The 23,935-nt window shown below is 32.5% G+C and overlaps 3 protein-coding genes and 1 long non-coding RNA gene across 6 annotated transcripts in view; 2 read left to right on the top strand and 2 right to left on the bottom strand.

Moving 5' to 3' along the window:
* Window positions 1–6,437, top strand: part of Amph (amphiphysin) — a 32,195-nt gene extending 25,758 nt beyond the window's left edge. Inside the window, exons 5-8 of one of the 2 annotated variants that reach the window (XM_081972667.1) lie at window positions 1,794–1,956; window positions 2,235–2,567; window positions 4,840–4,982; window positions 5,055–6,437. In XM_081972667.1, the coding sequence (XP_081828793.1) occupies window positions 1,794–1,956; window positions 2,235–2,567; window positions 4,840–4,982; window positions 5,055–5,132 (717 nt within the window). In that variant the 3' untranslated portion in view covers window positions 5,133–6,437. The remainder of the gene's footprint in view (window positions 1–1,793; window positions 1,957–2,234; window positions 2,568–4,839; window positions 4,983–5,054) is intronic. The other variant, XM_081972674.1, reaches the window with a different exon arrangement.
* A 3,615-nt stretch (window positions 6,438–10,052) lies between these two features.
* Window positions 10,053–13,065, bottom strand: LOC145724537 (G protein alpha q subunit). Of its 2 annotated transcripts, none has more exons than XM_081972890.1 (8): window positions 12,837–13,065; window positions 11,829–12,013; window positions 11,613–11,767; window positions 11,434–11,562; window positions 11,254–11,383; window positions 10,796–10,949; window positions 10,635–10,742; window positions 10,053–10,227 (listed from the first exon to the last, which is right to left on the bottom strand). In XM_081972890.1, exons 1-8 carry the CDS (start codon window positions 12,952–12,954, stop codon window positions 10,178–10,180), a joined length of 1,029 nt encoding a protein of 342 aa, XP_081829016.1. In that variant the 5' UTR covers window positions 12,955–13,065; the 3' UTR covers window positions 10,053–10,177. The 2 variants fall into 2 exon arrangements, with proteins under 2 accessions (XP_081829016.1, XP_081829007.1); XM_081972881.1 differs by having other exon boundaries at window positions 10,053–10,260; window positions 12,837–13,063.
* Window positions 13,066–13,202: 137 nt separating this feature from the next.
* On the bottom strand, window positions 13,203–22,216 carry kar (monocarboxylate transporter 10-like protein kar). Its single transcript, XM_081972871.1, has 3 exons — window positions 21,756–22,216; window positions 17,783–18,895; window positions 13,203–13,665 (listed from the first exon to the last, which is right to left on the bottom strand). Exons 1-3 carry the CDS (start codon window positions 21,997–21,999, stop codon window positions 13,658–13,660), a joined length of 1,365 nt encoding a protein of 454 aa, XP_081828997.1. The 5' UTR covers window positions 22,000–22,216; the 3' UTR covers window positions 13,203–13,657.
* LOC145724547 (uncharacterized) lies at window positions 15,662–17,163 on the top strand. Its single transcript, XR_014177029.1, has 3 exons — window positions 15,662–16,444; window positions 16,493–16,700; window positions 16,755–17,163. It is a non-coding gene; the product is annotated as an uncharacterized LOC145724547 (long non-coding RNA).
* Window positions 22,217–23,935: the final 1,719 nt, after the last annotated feature.

Raw genomic sequence — 23,935 nt, forward strand, 5'->3', positions numbered from 1 at the left:
GGGAGATCTGGGTGATGATTCAACAATTAAATTTTGAACAAAACTTGAATGCTAAAACCGTTATAGAGCTAGATGAGAAAAAAGTGTTTAAGCGATAACCATCAACAGTGATATTGATCAAGGCTTATTTTACCTGACAGACATGCAGATCGGTTTCACTGAACATTCTAATAAATAATAACTAATCATCACATGGACAAGATTGAAAAGAGAATGACTGGCAAAAATTATTGTAAATGCCAAATTCTCTATATTTAAAGACATGAACTAAATCTCATTATAGGCTCACAACATGCAGAAGAAGAAAAATAAAATAAGACAAATGTAAATGAATTTTCTATATAAACTTTTAAGCTAGAGTATAAAGCTTGTGGTAGTGTAAATCTCAATTGCTTTTCGATCACAACATCTTCTCATGCAGTACTCCGGAAATAGATTTTAATACGTAGTTCCCTATTTGGATAAATAGATAACACGACTGACACTCCATTTAATTTTATTCAAAACGGATATTTAAAACAAGTGCTAATGTAATTTGGAGCTAGAACATCAAAATGAGCTTCCTGATGTATTAACGCTTTAATTCAGGAAATCTGTTTCTAATCTAATCTAAACTGAGTCTCATTAAAATAGTGGTTATTTGTTTTTTCTCCTCCTACATGAGTATTTACCATTTTTTAATAGTTATAGGAGGCAATAACAGAAAATACACATTTAAGATGTAAAAACGATTTGTCAAGAGAGACCATATTCTTAAAACGTGAGAAGAGACTTATAAGAGGAAACGTATGAATGTGACAAAAACTGTTATTGTTAACCAATTCTCTCACATTTTATCAATAGCTATCTTGAGAATCTTCTCCTTCACGAGTTATTGTCCAGGTGAGGTATCGTTCGTCCACCATTTCTAAGCAAATTAGCACTCTGGTAGATGATTATCAACCCCATATAATGCCAGTTAATTAGTAAAAGCTTTGACCAGCTTTTGGATTTGTCAACTCCAAAAAATTCTTTGAGTTTAATTGAGGTGTCTTTTTCGTGGAAGGAAAAGTGCTCATTTGTCTGTCATTTTAACAGTTTCTTCATTTCTTTGCTATTGTTCCAGTTGTTTCCTGAAGTTATATCAAAATTTGGTTTAAAATTAATAGATTGTACTTGATGGTTTTACTGCTGTTAAAAAATATAAATCTGTTGATATGAAGAAGTTATCCGCTCTGTGTTGGACTGTGGTCATCTAAATTTAACCATATCTAAGCAGTCGTATTGGGAAAAAGTAATTTTAAAATGCTTTTAGCAGAAATATCTTGACTTTCCACTCTAAACAGTGTAAAATTGATGACATCACTAGTTAAAAATTTAAAGAATAAAGTGGACTTTAAACATTGTAACAATCCTAGTAATAAAACTCACTATAACGGGACGGATTCGGTTCTCGAAACTATATTCTGACGACCTTGTGACCGGGAAAACTAAATTTGCAAACCATGTTGCATTCTTGTTTACAAAGCAAGAAAACACGCTTTTCCACGGAAACATAATAAACAAAGTCCTCCGTTCGGGAAAGTTATTGGTTTGTAGCGTTTCGATTTTTATTAACTTTATAAAGTGATAAATTTCCATCCGCAGGAAACTGTAAACTTTGATCCAAAAAACATCGTAAACTATTCCGTTGTTTTTAGTACTTTGTTTTCTTTTGAATTGAAATAAATTTACAAACCCAGATCTAAAAGCGTTTCTATTGTAATTTTTTAATGTGTTTGTGAAAAAAGTAGATAATCCTGTTTTTTTGGTAGATTTTCAATGAACTCGAAAGTATCGTAGACAAACTGGCCACCGACAGTCAACGAGGTTCTTACAGCATCAAGAAAACCAACGGAACCAACAGTCTTCCCAGATCGCCTGTACTTAAGGACTCTTCTCCAGGACTCATCATCAACAATTTACCACCATCTAGAGGTAATTTAGAATTGTTGATGTGTTTTTCCCACTGAACTGATGAACAAAACGTGTTGTACATTAATTAACCGCTTTCGTTTGTTGCATAACTGCCTTGGAAATAGCTCTTACGTCTCATTATGTTTCACTATTGTTTTTAGTGTCATTTAATAACGACAATTATTCATGAATGCATTAAGGTGCAGTTGATTATAATAAGTAAAAAAATAACTGGGAGGGGTTGTTTCCAAACTTTTGCAGTTTTTTTTCGTGTGCAGTAACTAACTCCCTGTTTGCAGCCAGTGAAAGTGACACGGCAAACTCCAAATTACAAAAGGAAACCGAAAACACAATACAAAAGGAGCAAACACCCCCGAAAGCTAATAACAACTCTGTAGTGTCCAACTATGATACTCCGGACTCAACACCCACTAATCATTCATCGTCAGAACCGACCACGCCCAGCAGTCCGAGTGCAAAAGTCTTAACTAACACTAATTTAAGTGCCACCAATAATGCAGTGTGTGAGCCTAGTGACCCGATTGACACTAATAACAAATCATCTCCAGAGCTGCCATCTCCTGTCAAAGAGAATAATAAGAAATTGGAAGAGTTGTATGATATTCCAGTGGGTAAGTTTATTACTTCAGTTACAACCATCAACTAAAAGATACATTGAATTACTTACTGTACTACTTGTATAGTAGAACATTTTATACTGTCCATAGAGGAATCAAAGTGAAACACTCTCGTTCTTTAAAAGCCTATGCAAGTCCTAGTTTTCTAGAAACACACGTTTTTGTCTTTGGAAATGAAGGAGTTTCATGGAGTTAAAATGCAAATTAGTAGGGTTTTTAGTCACTTTTTTTATTCAAACTTGTGAGGTTCTTTAATATGAATGACCAAGGTCTAATCGTCCTCTGAAATGCAAATCATTTTCATCTTCTTGCCCTCTTTGGCATTTCTGCCAGGTTCTTTCCATAGGTATGTCAGCAAGCATTGTAAACAATCTATTTTATATTATATACTTTCTAACAAAATTAATTTTATGAACGAGGATATTGCCGAATTCTTCAAAATCAAAATACTTTTTTTGCTTGCATTAGTAATAGTAGACTTTTCTGTTAAGTGTGCTTTAAACTCACTGAAACCTGCAAGAAAAGTCTATTTCTTTACGATTGTTACTACTATTAGTAAAGGATTTGCTTTAACCTTAAGCCTTTCTTTAAGATTGATTTATAATAATTTTTGGTTGAATCGATTGTATGTACAGGGTGCTGCATTTTCGATGGTTTTACGGGGTACAGAGAAAACGGTAATAGATAGAAAAAAGTAGCATACGTGTTCTGATCTCTTTTTCTGAGCTGAGATGACTGGCAAAAAATGGGCGGCGCAAACTTCTTTTGTTTCAAAGATACGGGGGGTTTTCGAAAATGGGTAATTTTTGAACCTCTTGAGTATTTCAGTTGCTCTTAAAGTTATCCAAAAAGGAAGAACGGTAAAGTTTTCATGTAGAATCCAATGGCGTAGTCAGTTTTTTTCTATTCCGTTTAGTTTCTGACATATGACAGTAAGTGACATTTTTTTAAATGGAACATCCTATATATTATTACGTCATTTAATTCTGTTGATTTTTACCTTTTCAACGGTGTATTACAACATATAAGTTTGTAGAGGTTAATCCTGGTATTTTTAAAAAAGACCTTTGCTAAGCTAAAAAAAGGCCAATATCTAAAATACCAAACAAAATCGGAAATCATATGAACTAACACATCAGAAAATTAAATATTTTTAATAAATCTTATTAAAAACTGTTTATAAACGACATGTAACATGTTAATATATGAACATAGCCAAATTTTGTTTCGACTGTGGGTATTTTTATACATTATTTAGCACTTTTTTGTTAAGGAAACGCTTTTTTTCTAGTTACCAAAATTAACGTTTACAAACTTATATGTTTTAATACACCGTTGAAAAACTAAAAATCATCTGAATTAAATGAACTAAAAATATATAGGGTGTTCCATTTAAAAAAATATAACTTACTGTCATATGTCAGAAATTAAACGTAATAGAAAAAAACTGACTACGCCATTGGATTCTACGTCAAAACTTCTACCGGAAACCGTTTTTCCTTTTTTGATAACTTTAATAGCAAATGAAATACAGAGGAGGTTCCAAAATGACCATTTTTCAAAAACCCCCCGTATCTTTGAAACAAAAGAAGTTTGCGCCGCCCATTTTTCGCCAGTCATCTCAGCTCAGAAAAAGATCAGAACACGTATGCTACTTTTTTTCTATCTATTACCGTTTTCTCTGTACCCCGTAAAACCATCGAAAATGCAGCACCCTGTACAATACATATTTGCTCAATTAGGTTAGATAAGCATTAGAAATGCAATTCAACCGATAGAGATTTATATTAGAAGTCGTTCTCGTCTTAAAAGATGAGTTTTGAATGTTCCAAGTTTAATTTAATTAACTTATGAAGTACATTCAGAGAGATTGTGTATTAAATTAGTAAATTTAATTTTCCTTGAAACCCAATGATCACTTGCCCAACACATCTCTTAAAAAACGGTATAATATCATTTGAGATCAATGCTATTAGAAATATTACTTTATGCAATTATTGTATTTTGCATGTTACAGCAAGCCATAATATCATTTACAAAATTGATGTTTTTTTATTATTGTTTGTTGTTACCTTATGGATGATTGCACCAACGTATTTGCAAGATTGATTTTTAAAGTTGTGTCACCGGAACTGTCACATTCAAATTAACGAACTTAGTTTAACTGAGCTAAAAAATATGTTCTTGCAATCGTCCATTAATGTTTGTTTCATTATTAAACTGAACAGAAAATCACCAAAACTTGAACAAAAATGTCAATTTTCAGGTGCCAGCATCGATAATCTACCACCAGGCGTACTATACAGGGTGAAGGCTACGTACAAGTACACCAGAGAAGACGTGGACGAGCTATCATTTGAGGTGGGCGAAATCATTTCGGTGATCGAATACGATGATCCGGAAGAACAGGTAAGACTCGGAGTTTAACATCTAATGAAATACACCAAAATACACGTTGCTGACTTGTAACTTGAATTGCAGGAGGAAGGTTGGCTGATGGGAATTAAGGACAACGGCGACAAAGGCATGTTCCCCGCCAACTTTACTAGGCCACTTTAATACGTCCGTTTTATGGGATTTTTACAAGCAAATCATAAGTCTTCGATCTAGGCTACTACGTTAACGGGAATTTTTTTTCCATAAACAGTCCCGTAATGTTTTTCAGTCAATCGGTATTTAAATATTAAAAATTGCAATGTATCAGTATTAGAACAATTTTTTGCTTTAGAAACGGTTTTATTAATTTAGCAGTTTGACAGGAAATACCGCCTACATTTTTCACGAAAAAACCGTCTTTAAGTTGACACTTTTGTTGTAATTTTTATAATATATTCTCCTTCCAGATTTTTACAATTAAAACCTAAAAATGTAAACTTTACACTATCGAAATACCGATTGGCTGAAAATTTGAATGAAAAATAATTTTCCGCCATTAAACGTGTGCCTAGACTTTACACGGTTGCCAGAGTGCCATTTCCGCGGGTTTTGCGGAGTTTTTCACCTCCAGAATAAACGTTTTGCGACTTCTTTTAGCAGAAACGTTTCAGCTTGTCTACAAAAATGTATCTGTATTTGCATGGAATGTTTTTTTCTATAAAACCTTTACAAATCTTTTTATACTTTGCGCTAAGCGTGGACCTTAATTTTGTTATTAGTTTTCACTCCTTTGTTGTGGCTGTTGCAGCATAATAAAATCAATCACCCTGTATGTATTTTTAAGGTATCTGTTACAACGTACACGTTTTTAGTAATATATGGTTATAATGTCTTGTTTTCACACAGAGTGTATAGTAGATAGGAAGAAAATAAAAGAACAAACAAGGACAATACTATGTTAAACAATATCCGTCTGAAAGATCCGAATATATTTTATTGTTTTTTATTTCTTAAGGTATTGTAGTTAACGTTTTAACTATTTAATATTGTACATATTAAAACAAAAAAGAGGTACCCCTGTTATTAACATGATTTTTATTGTTACTTAAAGCGCGGTTAACGCATTATTAATTTTAAATACTCATTTAATAACGTCGTGCTAATAGTTTTATAAACGATATATTATTCATGTTAAGTTTGCTCGATATGTTTTATCTTGTTTTTCTATATTTTGCGTGCATTTCTTTGTTTATATTTTATACAGTGTGCATACATAGTGTTTCTCTACTCCGACCACCGCTGTTATTATTAATTATTAAAAGAAGCCTAGTCAACAATCAAGTGTTTGCTCAAATTGTCGCGTATCACCGTTTTTCTCTCAAAATTCCTTTTTGGAGCCATCAAAAATTAATCGAAGACTAAAAAAGAGATCTAATATATATACAATATATTTAATATTTATTTTAAATATAAAAATAAGGATTTTAATAGGTCGTTTTATTGAGTCACCAGTTAAAAAGCTCCCGTTGCGTTAGCTACATAAACATAGTGCTAAATTAAAATCGTTGCAATAGCATTCATCATTGTTTGTCATAAGCAATTTATTGATTACTTCCAAGTTGGGAGAAGTTGATATCTTAGAACAAAGTTTAGCAAGAAGAGCTTGGTTAAATTACCAATTTTGGGGGGCAGCTCTAGGATTTCTGACAGGAAAGAGTTAGCAAGCGTTAAGAAAGAGGGTGTGTCCATTAAAAATGCTTTATTTTAAATTGGCGCCACTTTATCTGGCAAAACTCTTGTCTTTCAGTTTTCAGGGTAATATGAAAAAGTAAGTAAGGTAAGGCTTTCAGTGTGTTTTTGTTTAATAACGCTCTTTTTGTTTGCTACTGAAGTCACATTTTAAAGAGGGTTTCAGATGCTTTAACTATTTCTGCAAAACTAACGTACAACGTCTAAGCCTAAATGGTGTAAAAAATGAAAGTAAATTGGTTGATCATATACTATCTATGGCATCAGCAGAGTTTAAACTTAAAAACGTTCCAAGAATTGATTCAAATCAGAAATCTCTAAATACTACTGATACCCTTTTAAAAAGTAACTGAGGTTCTACAAGTGTCTCTTCACAGACTTGTTTTAAATTGTTAGAGGTTCCTATAGGATCATTTCATAGAAATTCAGATTCAAAAATTTCATAGACCTTTAAATGCTATTAAAAATATTCTGAAAAGTACCAGAAGCTTCTACAAGTCTCTTAAACTTTTCCAGGACTGTTTAAAATTTGCCAGAGGCCTCTAGAATCATTTTAATAGTTCCATAGAGTTTTAAGACTCTAAAAAGTGCCTGAGGCCTCTACAAGTGTTTTTAAACCATATCCCAAACCTGTTATATATTGTCAGAGACCTCTAAGTGCTACTGACAACTTTCTAGAAAGTGCCAGAAGTTTCTAACAAGGTGTCTTAAACTTTCCCAGAACTGTTTTAAATTGTCTGAGGATCGTTTTGAAAGTTCCATAAACCTCTAAATGCTATTGAGAACCTTCTAAAAAGTGCCAGAGATAACGTAAATAAATACTAAAGTTAAAAAAATAAGAATAAGTGAATTTAACAAGAAATCCATAGCCAATTAAAAAATAAGTTGACATTCATTATGTCATTTTCCTGAAAAGTGCTTCCTAAGGAAAATACAATCTTTCAAATTTCTGTTTAAAAAATCGGTTTTTGTCATAACTGTCAGACCGTTGGAGCAATATTGATCAAATTTGGAACAAGCACTTTATTACACGTTATTACGGTCAAAGACCCAAAACTAACTCAACCCAACTTAAAAATTGGAAACGGAAAATTCACTTAAGAAGTTTAAAAAACATTATTGTAGCCAGTTTTCATAATTTCCAGACAAACTAAAGGACTTTAGTTTTGAAAATTGAATTAGAAAAGATAAACATTGTGTTTGCAACCAGTTTTCATGCAAATCGAGAGACTTTAATACTAAAAATTGTAGACATAAAAACTACTTTTTCAAGAATTTGTTACTACAAATTCATACATTTAAACCTTAAAAATTGACTTGAACCCCAAAATGTAACTGAACTAATGAAAACTGACATCAGAAGCTTAAAATTTGCATTTGAAGTAAGTTTTCATAATTTGAAGACAAATTTCAATATTTTAGTCTTAAAAATAGTCTTAGATGCAGGACATTAACATTAGATTCATGAAAATTGTCTTGAAAACGAACTTTTCGTGCTTTTTACTTTGCTTTTCATTTTCTTCGATATCTGGACTATTTTTAGTGCTTCAAAACTGCTTTCAGCTTGGAAAATCGAGTTTCAAAACTATCTTCACCAAGCTATTGACATAGCAAACTTAAAAAACAATTTTTACATTCTTCATAGACTTAAAATGGCATTCCAAGCTTTGTCTCTATTAAATCGACTTCTAGACACCTCAGTGCTAAAAATTCGGATATTTCTTAATAAACTAGACTGTTTTTAGTGTTTTAGGGCAAAAAATCGAGTCTCAAATCGAGTTTCAAGACTATCTTTACAAAGTTTTTGACTTATCAGGCCTAAAAGCCAGTTTGTCCACTGACCATAATCTTGAAAATGTTATTTCAAGCTTCTTCACTATTAAATTGACTTCTACACTCATAGGTGCAATAAATTGTAGCACCTCTAAGAAATTCAGACTGTTTTTAGTGATTTTTAAGACTGAAAAATCGAGTTTAAGACTATTTCCAAAAGTCAAGTTTCTTCAGTAATAAAAGTAAAAAATGTTGGTACCAATTGTTACAGTAATAGTCTTGAGAACTAATTTTTAGAAATAAAATGTCCGAAAATTTAATTTTACACTAATTAAAGTCTTGAAAATATACTGTTGGACTCTCTTTTGTCCTAGTAAGGTCCGTTCTAGCATTAAAAGTCAACTTTTATACTATTTTTAGTAGTAAAAAATGAGTTTCATGCACAATACAATCTTTGTCTTGATTTCCGGACTTTTTTTAGTTCTTGAATGCCAGTTTCAGACACTCAACCAGGATGGCAGTCTGAGAAAGCGAATTATAAGACCATTCCTAGTAGCAAAAAAGTTTTTAGTTTATTCAGTACAAATTTGGACTTTCACAAGTCTTGGATGTTCAGTTTTAAACTATAAAACGATTTTTTTAATTGAAATTTGGAGGACTGTATCTTCCTTAGGAAACGTTTTTCAGAAAAATGACATAATGCAAGTCAACTTATTTTTTGATTAGCTATCAAATGGTGAATTATTGACACTTAAAACTGGACCACCCTGTATAATAACATGGGTTTCACTGTCTCTCCTCTTGAAAAAATACAGCCGGCGCATTGTTTTGCGTTTTAAGCTCCTGAAGATGGATTTATATGTCCGAAACTAGTTGAGCAGGCCTTATTCCTTAAAGGCTGAAATAAGGTATTGTGGAGGTATGTAATTTCTTACCGTTCCTATTCGTACAACTCCACTGAGAGACAATGGACTTCTCAATGGACAAAACTATAATTTTTAGATGCCTCTACATTCTTCATATACATATTTTCATCTCTTTTATTTTACTGAATAGGCAACTGTAACCTCGTTGGTCATAGAACTGGTAAGAAGAGGAAACCAGTACCAATCAGTAGGATAAACAAACATAAAGTAAAACAATTCATCAGTGACATGTTTGCTATCAGTCAGTCTTTCTGATGAACAATACCTCTTCATCGTGGTCTAGCCCATTGATTTCCAATGAATAATTTTAAAATATCCATATCTACAACATTAAGTCGAAATTCGAAAATATTTTCTTATTAAGAAAAACGAGTAATTGAAAACTTTAAACGAATTGAATAGAATTTAAAGTAGAAGTCATTGTCTTGTGTGGTGGAGGAGCTGTCTGTCTGTCTTTAAGATCCAAAGGAAAGAAACACAGAAACACACAAAATATAGATTCAATAAAACAATAACAAATTCAAAATAATATTATTTACAATTTAAAACATTTGCTTGTTTTCTTGAATTATTGTGATTTGTGGTCCTGTTCTAATTATAATCTGGTAATTTAAACTTTTTAACTTTAAGGGTTCATCAAATCAAAAACAGGACACGTGGTGAAAATTGTTTATTTATTACGCATATTCATCGAACATTAAAAAAGTGTGTGTATCTAATTTCATAATTTTTAAGCCAAGCTATATCAAATTACGATTTGGTTTGGTGTATTAAATTTAATTAAGCTAAGTTAAACTCCTTCAGTGCGGACTGCATTATGGTATCCTTAACTGCACAGAAAACTAGTTTAATATTTTCGGTGTCTGGTCAAGTGGTAACATTTACAATCCAGTTTTAAGTAAGCATGAAAAAGTTCAATAAACTGATATAAATCCAAACAAAGCGACGTATACAAAAGAATAGTTTGTATACATTATACAGTAAACAGGTGTGGAATTTTTACAAAGGGGTCGTCTACCAAAAGTTGAATTTTAGTTTAATAAATGTTTAACCACCATTAAAAATGTAATTTACATTTGCTAGTAGAAAACAAATTTTAAAAACACTCATGGAAAGCAACTTTTCCCCACTGAAACAGCTATTTTAGAAAATTAATTAATTCCACACCTGTATAAGTTATGTCAATCTAATTGTTCATTATCATTAAAAACTATAGAGTAAAACGAATTTTCTTTACCTGTGGCTGTAGTAAAATGTGAGTAACATTGACGATCCGGATCGGGGTTCTCTCTGAGGTACAACTTCAAAATATACTCTCTGGCAGCAATATGATCCTGTTTGGGACCTAGAATTTACATAGTTACCATAAGTGCAAACTAAAATTTAAAGATTTTTGACCGTCAAAGTCTGGAAAATAATCAATGACGTGGGAAACCATAATTTTCTCCTCCAAGAGATCTTTTTTGTTCAAAAACAGGATAATTGACGAGTTTTGGAACCACGGATAGGTGATTATGGTTTTGAAGAGCGCTTTGGACTCTTCCATACGATTCTGAAATGTATTTAGAAATTAATTTAGATTTATTTATAATGTCATTCCAAAGCAATCAGTTCATTTTTATTTGAATGCATTATCGTAGCATAAACTACACTAATTCACACACAATCCTCATCCAATTTTTGTTCATCTAATTGACCTGACCACATGTTTATTGACATTGCATCATCCAGACAATGCCCTATTTAATGACCACGACTGGATATTTACGATTGTCTTGTCTCGTGGGAATACATAATTACTAGATTAGGTTGAATTAAAACTAATCACGCTGACATGTTTTGTGCGGTCTAAGTACCTCATTTTCAGACTCGAACAGAATCTGATCGTATTCACTCAACGCTACCAGGAAAATGATTGAAGTTACGTTTTCGAAGCAGTGAATCCATTTTCGTCTTTCTGACCTCTGACCACCAACATCCACCATCCTTAAAAACAGTTTATTAATTATACAAAACAACTGATAAACCTAAAATACCTGAAAATTATGCTGTCCAAGTCAAAAGGGTATTCTAGAATTCCAGTTGTAGGAGCCCTGGCTCGTAAAATATCCTGTTCTGTGGGTAAATAGTCGGCAGCTCTAATACGAGCCAAATCGGATAAGTAGCTACAAACTTTTTAAAATAGCAACCAAATGTGAAACTTAAGTTAACCCACTATTTAGCTGAGTCAGTTAACTGATATTCCCTACGTCTGTCATAACATTCCTGAATCCCTTTATCATCCCATAATTGCTGAAGAGCATCAGCGTAGGGGGGTTCCAAGATGGTGACTGTTTCATGGTCAATTTCTCGAACCATTTCAGCTTTTTCCTTTGGAAGGTATCAAAATATGTGATTTTTTCATTAAACTTCACCAGAATGTACTGGGTACTTCACTAGTTTTGTTTCCATATTGGATTTTCAACAGTTCCATAGCTCTTATCATACTTTGCATTGCCATGAAAATATTTTGGTAAACCAGTTTGATGAAGCCTTGTTTGTCTTCGTCCGAATAACCTGCCCCATGAATGATACGCATTTGTTTGATAAATGTAGATTTGCCAGATTCGCCAGTTCCTAAAATAAAGTGTGTTGGCAATATTACAGAACATTGATTTCATTCATGTCAGTACTTTTATTCGATTTGTAGTATTGTGAGGAATGTTGTTAATTTTTTTAATTAGCAATACTTGCATTTTTCTATTAGTTCAGATAGGACCATTTTTAAATTGTGTTATCTGCTGAAACAAATTGTATTTATTGCAATCTAAAACTTTCAGAAAACTGGCAGCACAGAACCAATATTATGCCAAAAGCAGAACAGGTACAAAAGATATCCATCAAAGGATTTTGATATCAATTAGCATTTTAGAGATGGTCTTATGATGGGTCAAGAAATACTGTAAAAAACACAGGACTCACAAAGAAAGAGAAGAAAATGTAGAGTAGATACTTCTAAGTACTAAATGATAAAAATTGTCACTAGAAACTAATTAATAAAACCTTATGATAAAAGAGCAGTAAAGACAGTAACAATTTGCATCAAAAAGTCCAAGAACACACAAGAAACCTTAGAAACAGTATGTTGTCTTTAAGCAATGTTTTTTAGTTTGATAGCTTCATAGAGTTGTATTTGACAGTTATAAATATTGTGACCGCAAAAAAACAACTGATAAAACTATAAACTTATAAATATAAATATTAAAATATGATTTAAGTAATTTTGGAAGTTTTATAGCTTCATGGAGTAGTATTTGACAGTATCCAAGTTTAGGGTCGAGTTAATTGGATTCGATTTCGGGCTACGCAAATTTTAATTTGTAATTATTGGAGGTGTGATGCAATGTTAATTATTATTAATTCCAAAAATTTTTTTTCAAAATTCCTACAATGCACTTACCTAAAAGTAAAAGTTTCAACTCCCTTCTAGCATCTCGTTTATCCCTTTTCAGTTGTTTTTCGATTTCTGCGTTAATACGTTTCTGCTCTTTGGCCTCATCAGACTGGCAACAGGCCATTATCACTACTCAAAAATATTAAAACCTATCGGAAAAGCTATAATATTTAAAAAAGCATAGTGATGGCAGAGCTTACAACATCAACGACATACTTATTATTACTACTATCCCTTAATACAGTTGACATGGTATTTAATTACCATAATCTTGTTAAATTAACTAGATTGCGGAAGCCTTAGTATTAGAATGGCCAGTAAATAAACACGTGTCGGTTTAGTCTGTGTAGGGTGTAAACAAACTTAAAAAAAAAAATTGTAAAATTTATATTGCTTCCTTGTAACTGTATTGTCTAATTAGCGGGAAATACTTAAAAAACCTGAGAGTGTAATATAATACCAAAAAAAAAATTACATTAACAGATAAGTTACGTCAACTTAATAATCTAAATCTGAATGGAGTAAGTACAAGTACTACCTTACAGATAACTGTTAATAAATAAATAAACATTACCTATACGTCATACTGAGACAACATAATAAACGAAAAGAGGTCTAATCTAATAGGATACTCAAGCTTAACTCATTCAAAAAATACTCATCTGATCAATTTTTAACATCTACAAACCTATAGAATCATTTAACAATAACAATTATTTAGTTTAGTTTGATTTAAAAATTATCTGTAGTTCTTGACCCAATCTGAGTTGATGGATACCACGGACCTTGAGCTTTTTAATGGTCATATCACCCGCTGCTGGCGTTTGTCATGTTTCTGCAAAGAAAAAAACATTAATAGAAAAGTTATACAAATGTTTTTGTTATTGGCTATAACGGCCATAATAAAGGCCTTTATCTATTGTGAATAGTTATTAATGGGGGTCAAAGGTCACCTTATAGGAATACTATTTGTAGTAGCAAAAAGTTGATTAAAATAGCGATATTTCTATAAACATATTTTTTTATTTGACGTAACTAACAGCAGACTGTGTTAACATTAAAAGGTTTAATAATATACTAAAATAAAGTAAAAACGTTTTTATTTTCCAAAACTATAAGAAGTAAAAATACAATTTTTTTGGTTATTAATTACGTAACTGTTCACAGCACAATAAACTAGCCTCAATTACAAAATGAGAAAATAATTTCAGTCTTTATTAGTAATTATTAATTCGAAGTATAAACTATATAACTAATTTAAAATTATATTAAATTTAGTTTTAATTGGAAGTTTTTTTCAGAAAAAATTATCAGCAACAAACACAACATACCATTACAGTTAGTTTTATAACAAAAATTGTTTGCACCAACACTATCTGGACTAATTAGTGTTCCAAGAATAACGAAAACTGTTTGTGTAGTTGTAAGTTATCAAATTCCTACTTATCACTAGAATTAACTTTTAAATAATGCATTCTAAATAACTTATGTCACTGGACGTTTTTGGGTTGAGTTTTGTGATTTTCAACAGAGATTAAAGTTTTTCCAACTCATTTTAAACATCGAAAAATGGGGAAAATGAGAAGGTTATGCCACAAAACTAATTAATGTGATTCGTTTTTAACAATATGTCAAATGATAAAACAATTCAAATAACACACAAAAAATGTACCATTCCATACTTAAAAATGTCGTTGTTTTTGGTCGTTGCATGTGAAAAAAACTTTGACTAAAGTTTTACAGAAGATAAATACTAAAACTGTTACTAATTAGGCAATATTTTCTTTATTTTAGTCTCAACATATGGACGGGTAGTTTATGTCAATATATTGAAATGTCTTTAGGCGTTTTCCATTATACGTTCTTTCTCTGAATGTTTCTGAAGGATTTGATAGTTCCAAAATCCTAAATTTAGCAATGAGGTTGGTTCTTTCTGGCTTAATAAGCTAAACATCCACTATTCTCTTTGACATGACAAACTAACAGTTTAGTAAATATACTATAGAATAAAATGAGAATAATATATAATTGCCCAAGCTCAACTTTACAACTCACAAGACAACTTTAAAAGTCGCAAATAAGAGCATACGATCTTAATTTTAGAAAGTAATTCTTTAAAAGGTTCTAAAATATTCATAAACAAATTAAATTTTTTATTGATTAGGATAAATAATAGAAAAAATATGTTTGATTACTATGTCCAGAAGCCTAGACAGAGAGAATAAGTGTTTTGATGAAATTGTGGTCTAATAAGTTAATATTTTTCTATTGCTGTGGTAATCAAAAATTACTTTGTTTTATTGCAAAATTTTGACCAATAATAGATCAAAATAAGTTTAATAAATTTAAGTTTTTTAAAAAATATTAATTTCTGTTTATGACATTTGCACCCTCCCCAGAAAAACTGGACTCCAGTTTTAAAATAAAGGATATCACCTTTTCTTCTATATTATCAGTTGATCTTTTTAAAAATTTGAATGCATAAATTCTAAACCAAAAAAAGCAGTGTTACTAATCGTTTCTAATCCAATTCAATATGTACTTTTACTTCTCTTCTAAAGTCACTTAATCTCGTACTCGACATTTCTTCTTTCAATACTAATTTCTGTTTGTGATATTTGGCCCCTCTACAGAAAAGCTGGTCCCCAATTTTAGAACAAAGAATATCACGTTTCTTCTATATTTTTATTTGAAATTTGGGTCAGTTCATCACTTTTTAAAATTAAGGATTTGAATGCATGAATTCTAAACCAAAAAAAAAACAGGGTTACTAATCGTTTTTAATCAATTTCCATATCTATTTTATCCTTCTCTTCTAAAGTCACTTAATGTCGTATTCGACTTTTCTTCTTTCAATACTAATTTCTGTTCTTGAAATTTTCCCCCTCTTTAGTCCTCTGCTGGTTCTCAGTTTTAAAACAAGGGATGTCTCTTTTCTTCTATATTATCAGTTGAAAAACAACCAAACACTAACGCCAAAATACGTCTCATGTATCATATTAAACACTTCAGGAAAACCGTTGACTTGTGGGACAACTCGTTTTTATACTGCAATCAACTACTACACAAAAGAAAAGCTTTGTCAGTAAAGATCTTACTTAAATTACACGGAAAAACAATTTTTGTAATCAAAAAGCTCTGAAAGTGAGCAAACAAACGACAATTTTAACCTAATATTGCCCTTCGTCCCCTATGAAACAGCTGATGATGACAGTCCTCAATTCTTCCCAGTCATCGGTAGAAATGCCAAAACCAGCGTTAAGAACAAGCTGACTCTTATCAGGACCATCATCCAACCACACATACGCCTCAGCAGCCTGGGGATATGCACCAAGCAGTGGAAAACATAGAGCTAAGAACAGCCATCGACGCCCCGTGGTATGTCAAAAAAAAAAAAAGAAATCAAAGAACACGCACGCAAGTTCTTTGACGGGATGGCGGAACACCAGAATCCACTCATAAGAAACGCCATCGACTATGACCCGGAAATGGAAAACCCCCACAAACGGCCAAGACATCAGCTGCTGGACGATAGATGACAGCGCTGAACATCCAAACAGGACAACCACCCGGATTTGACAAACTCTCCCTATCTTGACTCATCTTCTTTTGAGGTAAAGTTAATATTAATGTTTTTCTGTTTTTTTAGTTTCAGATGATAGCCAGGACCAACAAACCGAGAAGAAGAAGACCCCTCTTCCGCCTCATTGACTTTCTTGGGTAGAACCTATCCGTAGCTAACTCGGTGCTAACCGGGCTCTGGCTACAGCTCCTAGATTTCCCCCGCCTGCTCAAAAAGCTACAGGGTAAGAAAATCAACTTTCTCACCTCAGATCCAACTCCTTTCAAATATTCTTGGATACAAGAATGGTTAGCCAACTAATCATTTGAAAATCCAAGAATATGCCAAAAAACTTCCACCAGGATGACCAGCTGACGAAGAAAGAAGATTTGAAGACAAGAAGAGCGCAGAAGAACCTCGTTGTCAGCCATCTCCTTACTCAGGACAGGAGACGTCGTTGCAACTCTAATTTTCCCGAAAGGGAAATATCAGTTCTGTTAACGGAGTCTTCTTCCGGACCTCTCCTTTTGGTCTACAGCGATGGGAGGGTAAAAACCATCAGTAGACCCCCTTATCTGAGGTCACCTCCCAGTCATTTATAATGGCGCGTATTACTTTGACTGTGACAGACCATTTCCAAAAAGTGCATAGTAACTCAAACGTGTTTAAATTTAAATTCCTTCAAGAGTGAGAGTTCTCTGCTTGTTCTTGCAATGTTGCATAAAAAATAAGTATTTTAATTTGATTTTGCTAATAAAAAAATAATCATGATTTGCTTTAAACCAGTTTGTTGATAATTAGTAAGTCTAGTAATAGAACAGAAAAAAACTGCATATTATCGTTTCTAAACTATTGAATCATCAGTCTGGATATTCCAGCGTTTCTATATTTGTAAACGAAGTTAAGGTTAGACGATCAATGTTGAATCCGAGTCGTCTAATTTTAACTTTTAACGTATACTAAAGTTAAACGGACAACATTTACATTAAAATTTAGTTTATATCACACTGAAATCACACGATTATTTTTATTATCCACTAAAGGTTGACCACTCCTCGAGATTGTTAATTAATAAGGAAAGTTATTCTACAATTTGGACGCTTTACACGTGGTATTAAATTTGTTTAACAAACACGAGTAGCTTTGTCATCAAGTAATTCCTTGCAAGTGATTTCGATACGGTGCTATATACAGTAGTAAATTACAAAAAGATAACACGGTCAACAAACTTTGAGATCAAGTTAGGGTTAGTCACACTAGATAAGATCCATATAAAGCGGTTAGTAAATTGAATAAGTATAATTTCTTTTAGTACTGTCTTCAATCAAATTACTTCTACTGTTACTATCACACAGAATGCTTGACTTTTGATCCTTCACGATCAACATACCTGTCTTTGAAGAGTTGTCTAAACTGGCCACTCTCAAAGGGTGCTGAGCTTCCACGTTCCTGACTTCCACTCTGTCTTTGACACATCTTATGGCAATCATACCAAACGATGCCAAAATTGGATTCAAACCCGCCAAGATGAAAGGTAAAGTGTAACTATGTTCATTCTCATAGATCAGTCCAGCCACGTAAGGTCCTAAAGTGAGAGGAATACTGCAAACTCCTAACAGAAAGCCTATGGCTTGGGAGCCACCATCTCTTCCACACAACTCGAAAGCTATGGGTCCTAACAGACTGATAAAACAGCCGTCAGTAATACCCATCCCCAAACAAATGAACAGGAGCAAAGGAAAAGCGTTAACTGAGTAGGCCAAAAGGATGGTCAGTACACCTAAAGTGAAAAAAGCCAACTGTTGCAGCAGAATCTTGTTCACTTTAGTTTTGTCCACTAAGTACCCGAAAACTAGTCTGCTAATCCCCGAAGTCACTCCAATACACAACACCGGTAAATTCGCATCCACTCCATCAGGAAAATTCTTCTTCACAAAGTCTATCATATACACATAAGGCACAAAGTATCCAAACAGGCACAATCCAATCACAGATGTCCAAATAATGTACTTGGTGTTAGTTAACACTGATATGTTAAACACGTCTTTAACTGACACTTTCCGAATCGACATAGATTTTTTCACTGGTTTGAACAAAATGGCTACCAACATAATTAAACTAGCAAAAACTGCCAAAGCCCTCAGAGTCCCCACCAAACCAAAACGTTTGAGCAGCGCTTCCATAACGTAAGGCATGGTAATGGTAAACACCGAACTGCCCGCCGTCACTATACCATTCACCACACCCAGGTACCTTTTGAAGTAGTGGCCCAGCACAGCCAAAGAAGGAGTGTAAGCCAAAGCACCTCCCAAACCGTACATTACTCCGAAAGTAAGGGAGAACAACGTGACGTTTTGGGTGCAGAAGGAAGAAAGGAGCATACCGCAGGATGCTATCAAACCACCCACGAACGTGGTTTTTCTAATGCCAATGTAATCGGTGAGGATGCCCGAAACTGGTGATATGAAGAAGGTCATTCCCATTGCCAGTGATCCAGCCAAAGCTGAAACAAAACAAAATTAAGTTATGTGGAATTTGAAGTTAATTAGAGAGAGTAACTCCACAAAAATAACAGTTTGATTTAGCTGTTTCTTTTCTTTAGGTTCTATTGTAATAAAATTACCAGGAAAAGTAAAATTACAGTACTAAATGCGTGTAATGATTGTAAAATAGAGTATTTCGTCTGACACCAAAACCTAGAAAAACCATGTTTTCAATCATCTTTAAAATAGTGCTTTAAATACCACACAGGTATTTTTAAAGGTGTTTTCTAGGTTAGTAGTTTTGAGAGTTTAACTTAAAACACGTAGAAATAATTTAAAAAAAACTATTAAAATAATATCAATCTCTGCATAATTTTTATATTTTTGTTTGTGTGGGGAAGACAATGTTTACTACTAAACTGCTGGTTGATTGTTGAGGATGTAATTATGATGATGTATTAGAATTACATATTACTACATTACAATAAACAAAGTTTGTATATTTTGGTATTATCAAGATTACAAATTTTTAGCTAAATTACATTTAAAAGATTTACGTTAATAATGCAAAAACTTTAATTAATCAGTAATTACGCTTTGTTCAGACAAATTAGTAAATAAAATTAAGATTAAATAATTGTTGATACTCGATGTATCGCATTTTCACAACTTGGAGAAAATTTAAACATTATTTGGTATCAAATTATGTCAATTTCCTTTAACTGTGGCTTGCAAAATCTTATTTAGCCAACTAACTGGAGGTCAAATTAACGTCAATTAATTGACAAATGAGAGCGGCTCCTTTTATTCAATAATTGTCAGTTGCTTCATCTTACAAGCAGAAAATGTCTGCTTTTGCATATCACGGATTTTCCAATTTATTACAAAACTGATAAACTGCCAACGTACGTCAAATAATATATCTTAGAATTGTAACAAAAAGATTTGTTAGATATTAACATAAACACTGAAACGTCCAATTTTTTATCAAAAAATGTGTATTGTCCTGAAAATATGTTCACAAGGGTAATCTTGCTTCTTGGATTATATAATTCTAGAGTATTTGGAATCCACATTTTTTCAATCAATATTGCAGATCTTAAGTGTACTTAAATACCAATTGAGTTTTGCAAGTTTTTATTTTTAATGAGTTTGGTTTGATAAATAAACCATTACTTTTGGTTATCAAATTTTTAACAAAAACAGCGGTTAAAAAAACAAATATCACTGTCGTATTTTAGAAACTATCTTAAATTTTCGATTCTGGTAATAATGGTAATTCTATAATGTATGTATGTTAAGTAGATATGTGTTGACAAAAGTCACTCCTATTTGGTGACAAAAATAATCAAAGTTTTAGGAAAATAAAAATTATTATTTTGTTTTTCTGTATCTAAATGATAAATATTTGTACCAACACACCGATGTAAATTGACTCTAAAACATGAAATATTGAGAGCTCATCAATTTGTTATATCTGAAAATTGACCAAGTTTTTGGGTTTATTAAAACTACTGTTCTAAGTTTACGAACATATTGAATGTTATAGAATATACAATTTTTTTTAAATCCAAATATCTCGTAAACGCGGCTCAGATCAACTCTTACCAGAATAATTTTTTTGGTAAAATACGTTAGAGAATAAGAATTTTAAATTTAAAATTCAATACAAAGTATCTCTAAATTTGAGTAAGAGTGTAAGGTAAAAAATATGACGAAAAACTAAATTGTACTTTTGACACTCTGTATCTCCGGCATTATCCACTTTTGTACTAATATTAGTTGGGTTAGATTGTTATATTTAAGCTTCAAGAACATTATGTTAGCATTTTTTCCGCATATTTTAGGGACACCCCTTGTATTTCGTGCCGAAAAGACATTTGTCGCTTTTACATGATTGTAAATTTTCATGTAACAAAGATGCACTTTCTGCTCTTAACATAGGAAAGACATAATGAAACTATTTACCAAAGTTTTTATAATTTCAAATTACCGTCAAAGTATATTATTTGAATTGCAAACTATTAGAATTCGTGATCGTTGTGCAAACCGAAATTGAATTATCCATCCAAACTATTTTTTTGAAATTGTATAGCAAATGTATCCTTGACTTTTCTGATCTAGAGGAAATACATTTTAAAGTCAAAGATTAGGCGAGTTAGTTAACCGCGCAAGTGCTCTAATAGAATCCATTAGAAAAGTTGATTCCAAATTGCACTAGGCTCAAAAGCAATTGAAAGTAAGTGCTTACAAGAATAATCAAGCGCATTGTGTAGACATATTTATACAGGGTGTCCCTGAATTAGTGTCACAAAATAAATTTCATAAATTATAAAATAAATGTCCTTCCTTTCTTTGAGATACAAAGTGTTAAACATGAAATAAAATTTTTTTTTGTAAATATCTCCAGGACCTTGTGTTACACTGAAAACAACTTTTGCAGGAATAGTTTCCTAGGAAATGCAGTATTTTCGTAGTAAGTCGATTGATTTTGAATTAAGCAGAAGCAGAGATTTCAGGTTAACATATGTTTTTGATCATAAAATATAATTTTTTTCAAAAACGTCAGGTTTTTTGAAAAATTACGGAAACTCAATAATTTTGATGTAGAATACTCCAAGGGGTGGAAATTAAAGGCAAAAAAGCATAATCAATCCAAAATTTCCGCCACTGGTTTATGTAAAATTAATCTGCAAAAGTTTCTCTCAGTTACAGTTCCGGAGATATTTACAAAAAACGATTTTTAATTAACCTCGACTCGGTCATTTAAGAGGGTATCTTTATAGAAACTTTTTCTCATATTTTTGTATGTATTATCTCTCCTTACTTTTTTGAGATCAAACACCCTGTATATTATACAAAATATAACATTGAACTAACCTGCTTTGCCAGAAGGATTTGAACTTTTCTGTTCCAGTAAAGTTTGATGATACTCTTTAAACAAAACGCCATACGAATTAATGACCCCAAACAATATTCCATTACAGAAAAACGACCCTAACATGACCAACCATGCCCTGGTACCACCATCAGCTGGACTAGCATCTTCGTCGCTTTCACGTTTGATAACAACATCCTTTTCGTCTCCTTTGAGGAACCCTACGGTTTGTTCCCTTTGCTCCATGACTGACTTAAAGTATTTAGGATAGGTTTACATCACTCAAACGAAAAAAACTCTTGAAAATGATAATTCCCACGTGGGAATCAGCTGTTCTCGACGAGCTTCCGTCCAAATCGATACCGGCACAGTCTCTGTGCTTTATACTTTATATTCGGCCAGTTCACATAACTTTTCAACCAGGCTGAGACAAGTTCAAAACGTCGCAAACGCGTGCGTATGAATGACTTTGGGTACCTTGACTCATGAAAGTATAAAGATGTTTACTACGAACTACGAAATTCGGATTACGTAGCGGCGCTTATGTGTAGGATAATCCTCGTGTTACGCATCTGTTTGTTTTAGATTGAATCACTCTAGTTGGATTTACCTACGTACATTACAGCCTACACTACAAATTTCAGGTTATAACTGTAACACACGGCAAAAGTTTGATTTGACCGCGGACTAGAGCAAATAATCAGAGGTCAACGACGTCAACTGGGTTCGTTCTTTCAAGGCTGCAGTAAGATTAAGAGAGATGGACTGTTAGACTTTTAGTCCGAGTGCTTATAACGTTTTTTGGGATTGCAAATAGGACGGTAGGTTTAAAACAAAATATTAACGAAATGAATATAAATTAACTCTGTATTATTAAATAATAGCTTGTTAGTAATTTTTAAGGTTAATCGAATATTATGGCCAAAAGCAAAATATTTTGTTTGGAATTTCTCAACAAGGCCAATACACATATGTTTGTCTGTTTGTTCTTTTTCTTCTTCTAGTGTCTATTCGTTACCATATGTTGGCAATCTCTCTAGCAATGATAATGTTATTTGTTGCTGCTCTGAATAGTCATGTGGTGGGTATTTGAAACCAAGTTCTTGAGTTCTTTAGCCAGGATATTCGTCTTCTTCCAGTGCCCTGCACTTTTCCCTGTAAGATGCATTTTAGTAATTTATATTTAGTTTCGTTTCTCATAATGTGCCCCAGATTTTCCATTTTTTTTACCTTTTACTGTGTATATTATTTATTTTTTTTATTTAGTTTTTGGAGTATTCTGGTAAAGGGTCTTTGTAGTAATCTCGGTAACGTGAAGAGCTAGAGAGGCCAGTTTTGACTCATTTTGTAGTATTATTTATCCTCTTTCTAATGGCGTTTCAGTGAAATCTATGAGAGTTCAAATAAAAAAGTTACGTAGTCTTCTCAGGACCCACATTTCAAAGGCCTCTATCCTTTGAAGGGATTTGATCTTATTGACCAGGTTTTCACTCCGTGTAACAGTGTAACATGAATAGGCCATATGTAACATTTTACCATACAAAAACGAAGCCCCAGTGGTACCTCTTGTCGTAAATTGAACTTGATAACCTTGTTTCGAGCAGTGGCTATGCGTATTTCTATCTCTTTGTCGTTATCCCATTTGCAGTGTTGTGTCCAAATATTTTAACTTATTCACCCTCTCGATCTGTTTATTGATACAGAATTCTTCGTTGTCGTTGGGTTGTCTGCTAACTATCATCAGTTTGGTTTTGTTTATGTTGATATTAAAGCCAAACACCTTTCGTTTTGTATTTATTAAGATTGCGGTGTCGTCAGCATATATTTCTTTATACCCCTTGGAAGAAACGTAAAAAACTTGGAGTAATACCTATTGGATTAAATGCTAAATATCTAAAGAATATTTTTTATTAAAAAATCTTTTTTTTTATAATAAAGTCCAATCTACAACATAAATAACAACAAACAGTTACTGTAAATACACAAAAATTACCCTGAAGTACTAGATACTGCTAAAGTTGGTAAATTAATAATCAAGCAATTTTGTACTGATCAAATAGTAAATATCGTGATTGGAGATTACCTATAGATAAAAGAAACATTAAGTAGGTAGATACATAAAAAACATCTTAATTAAACAATACTCGCTTAAATGCAAATATTTTGATATTACACTAGATAA

The sequence above is a fragment of the Ips typographus genome, linkage group LG1, assembly GCF_016097725.1.
Source record: "Ips typographus isolate SLU linkage group LG1, UJ_Ityp_2.0, whole genome shotgun sequence".
Classification (NCBI taxonomy): domain Eukaryota; kingdom Metazoa; phylum Arthropoda; class Insecta; order Coleoptera; family Curculionidae; genus Ips; species Ips typographus.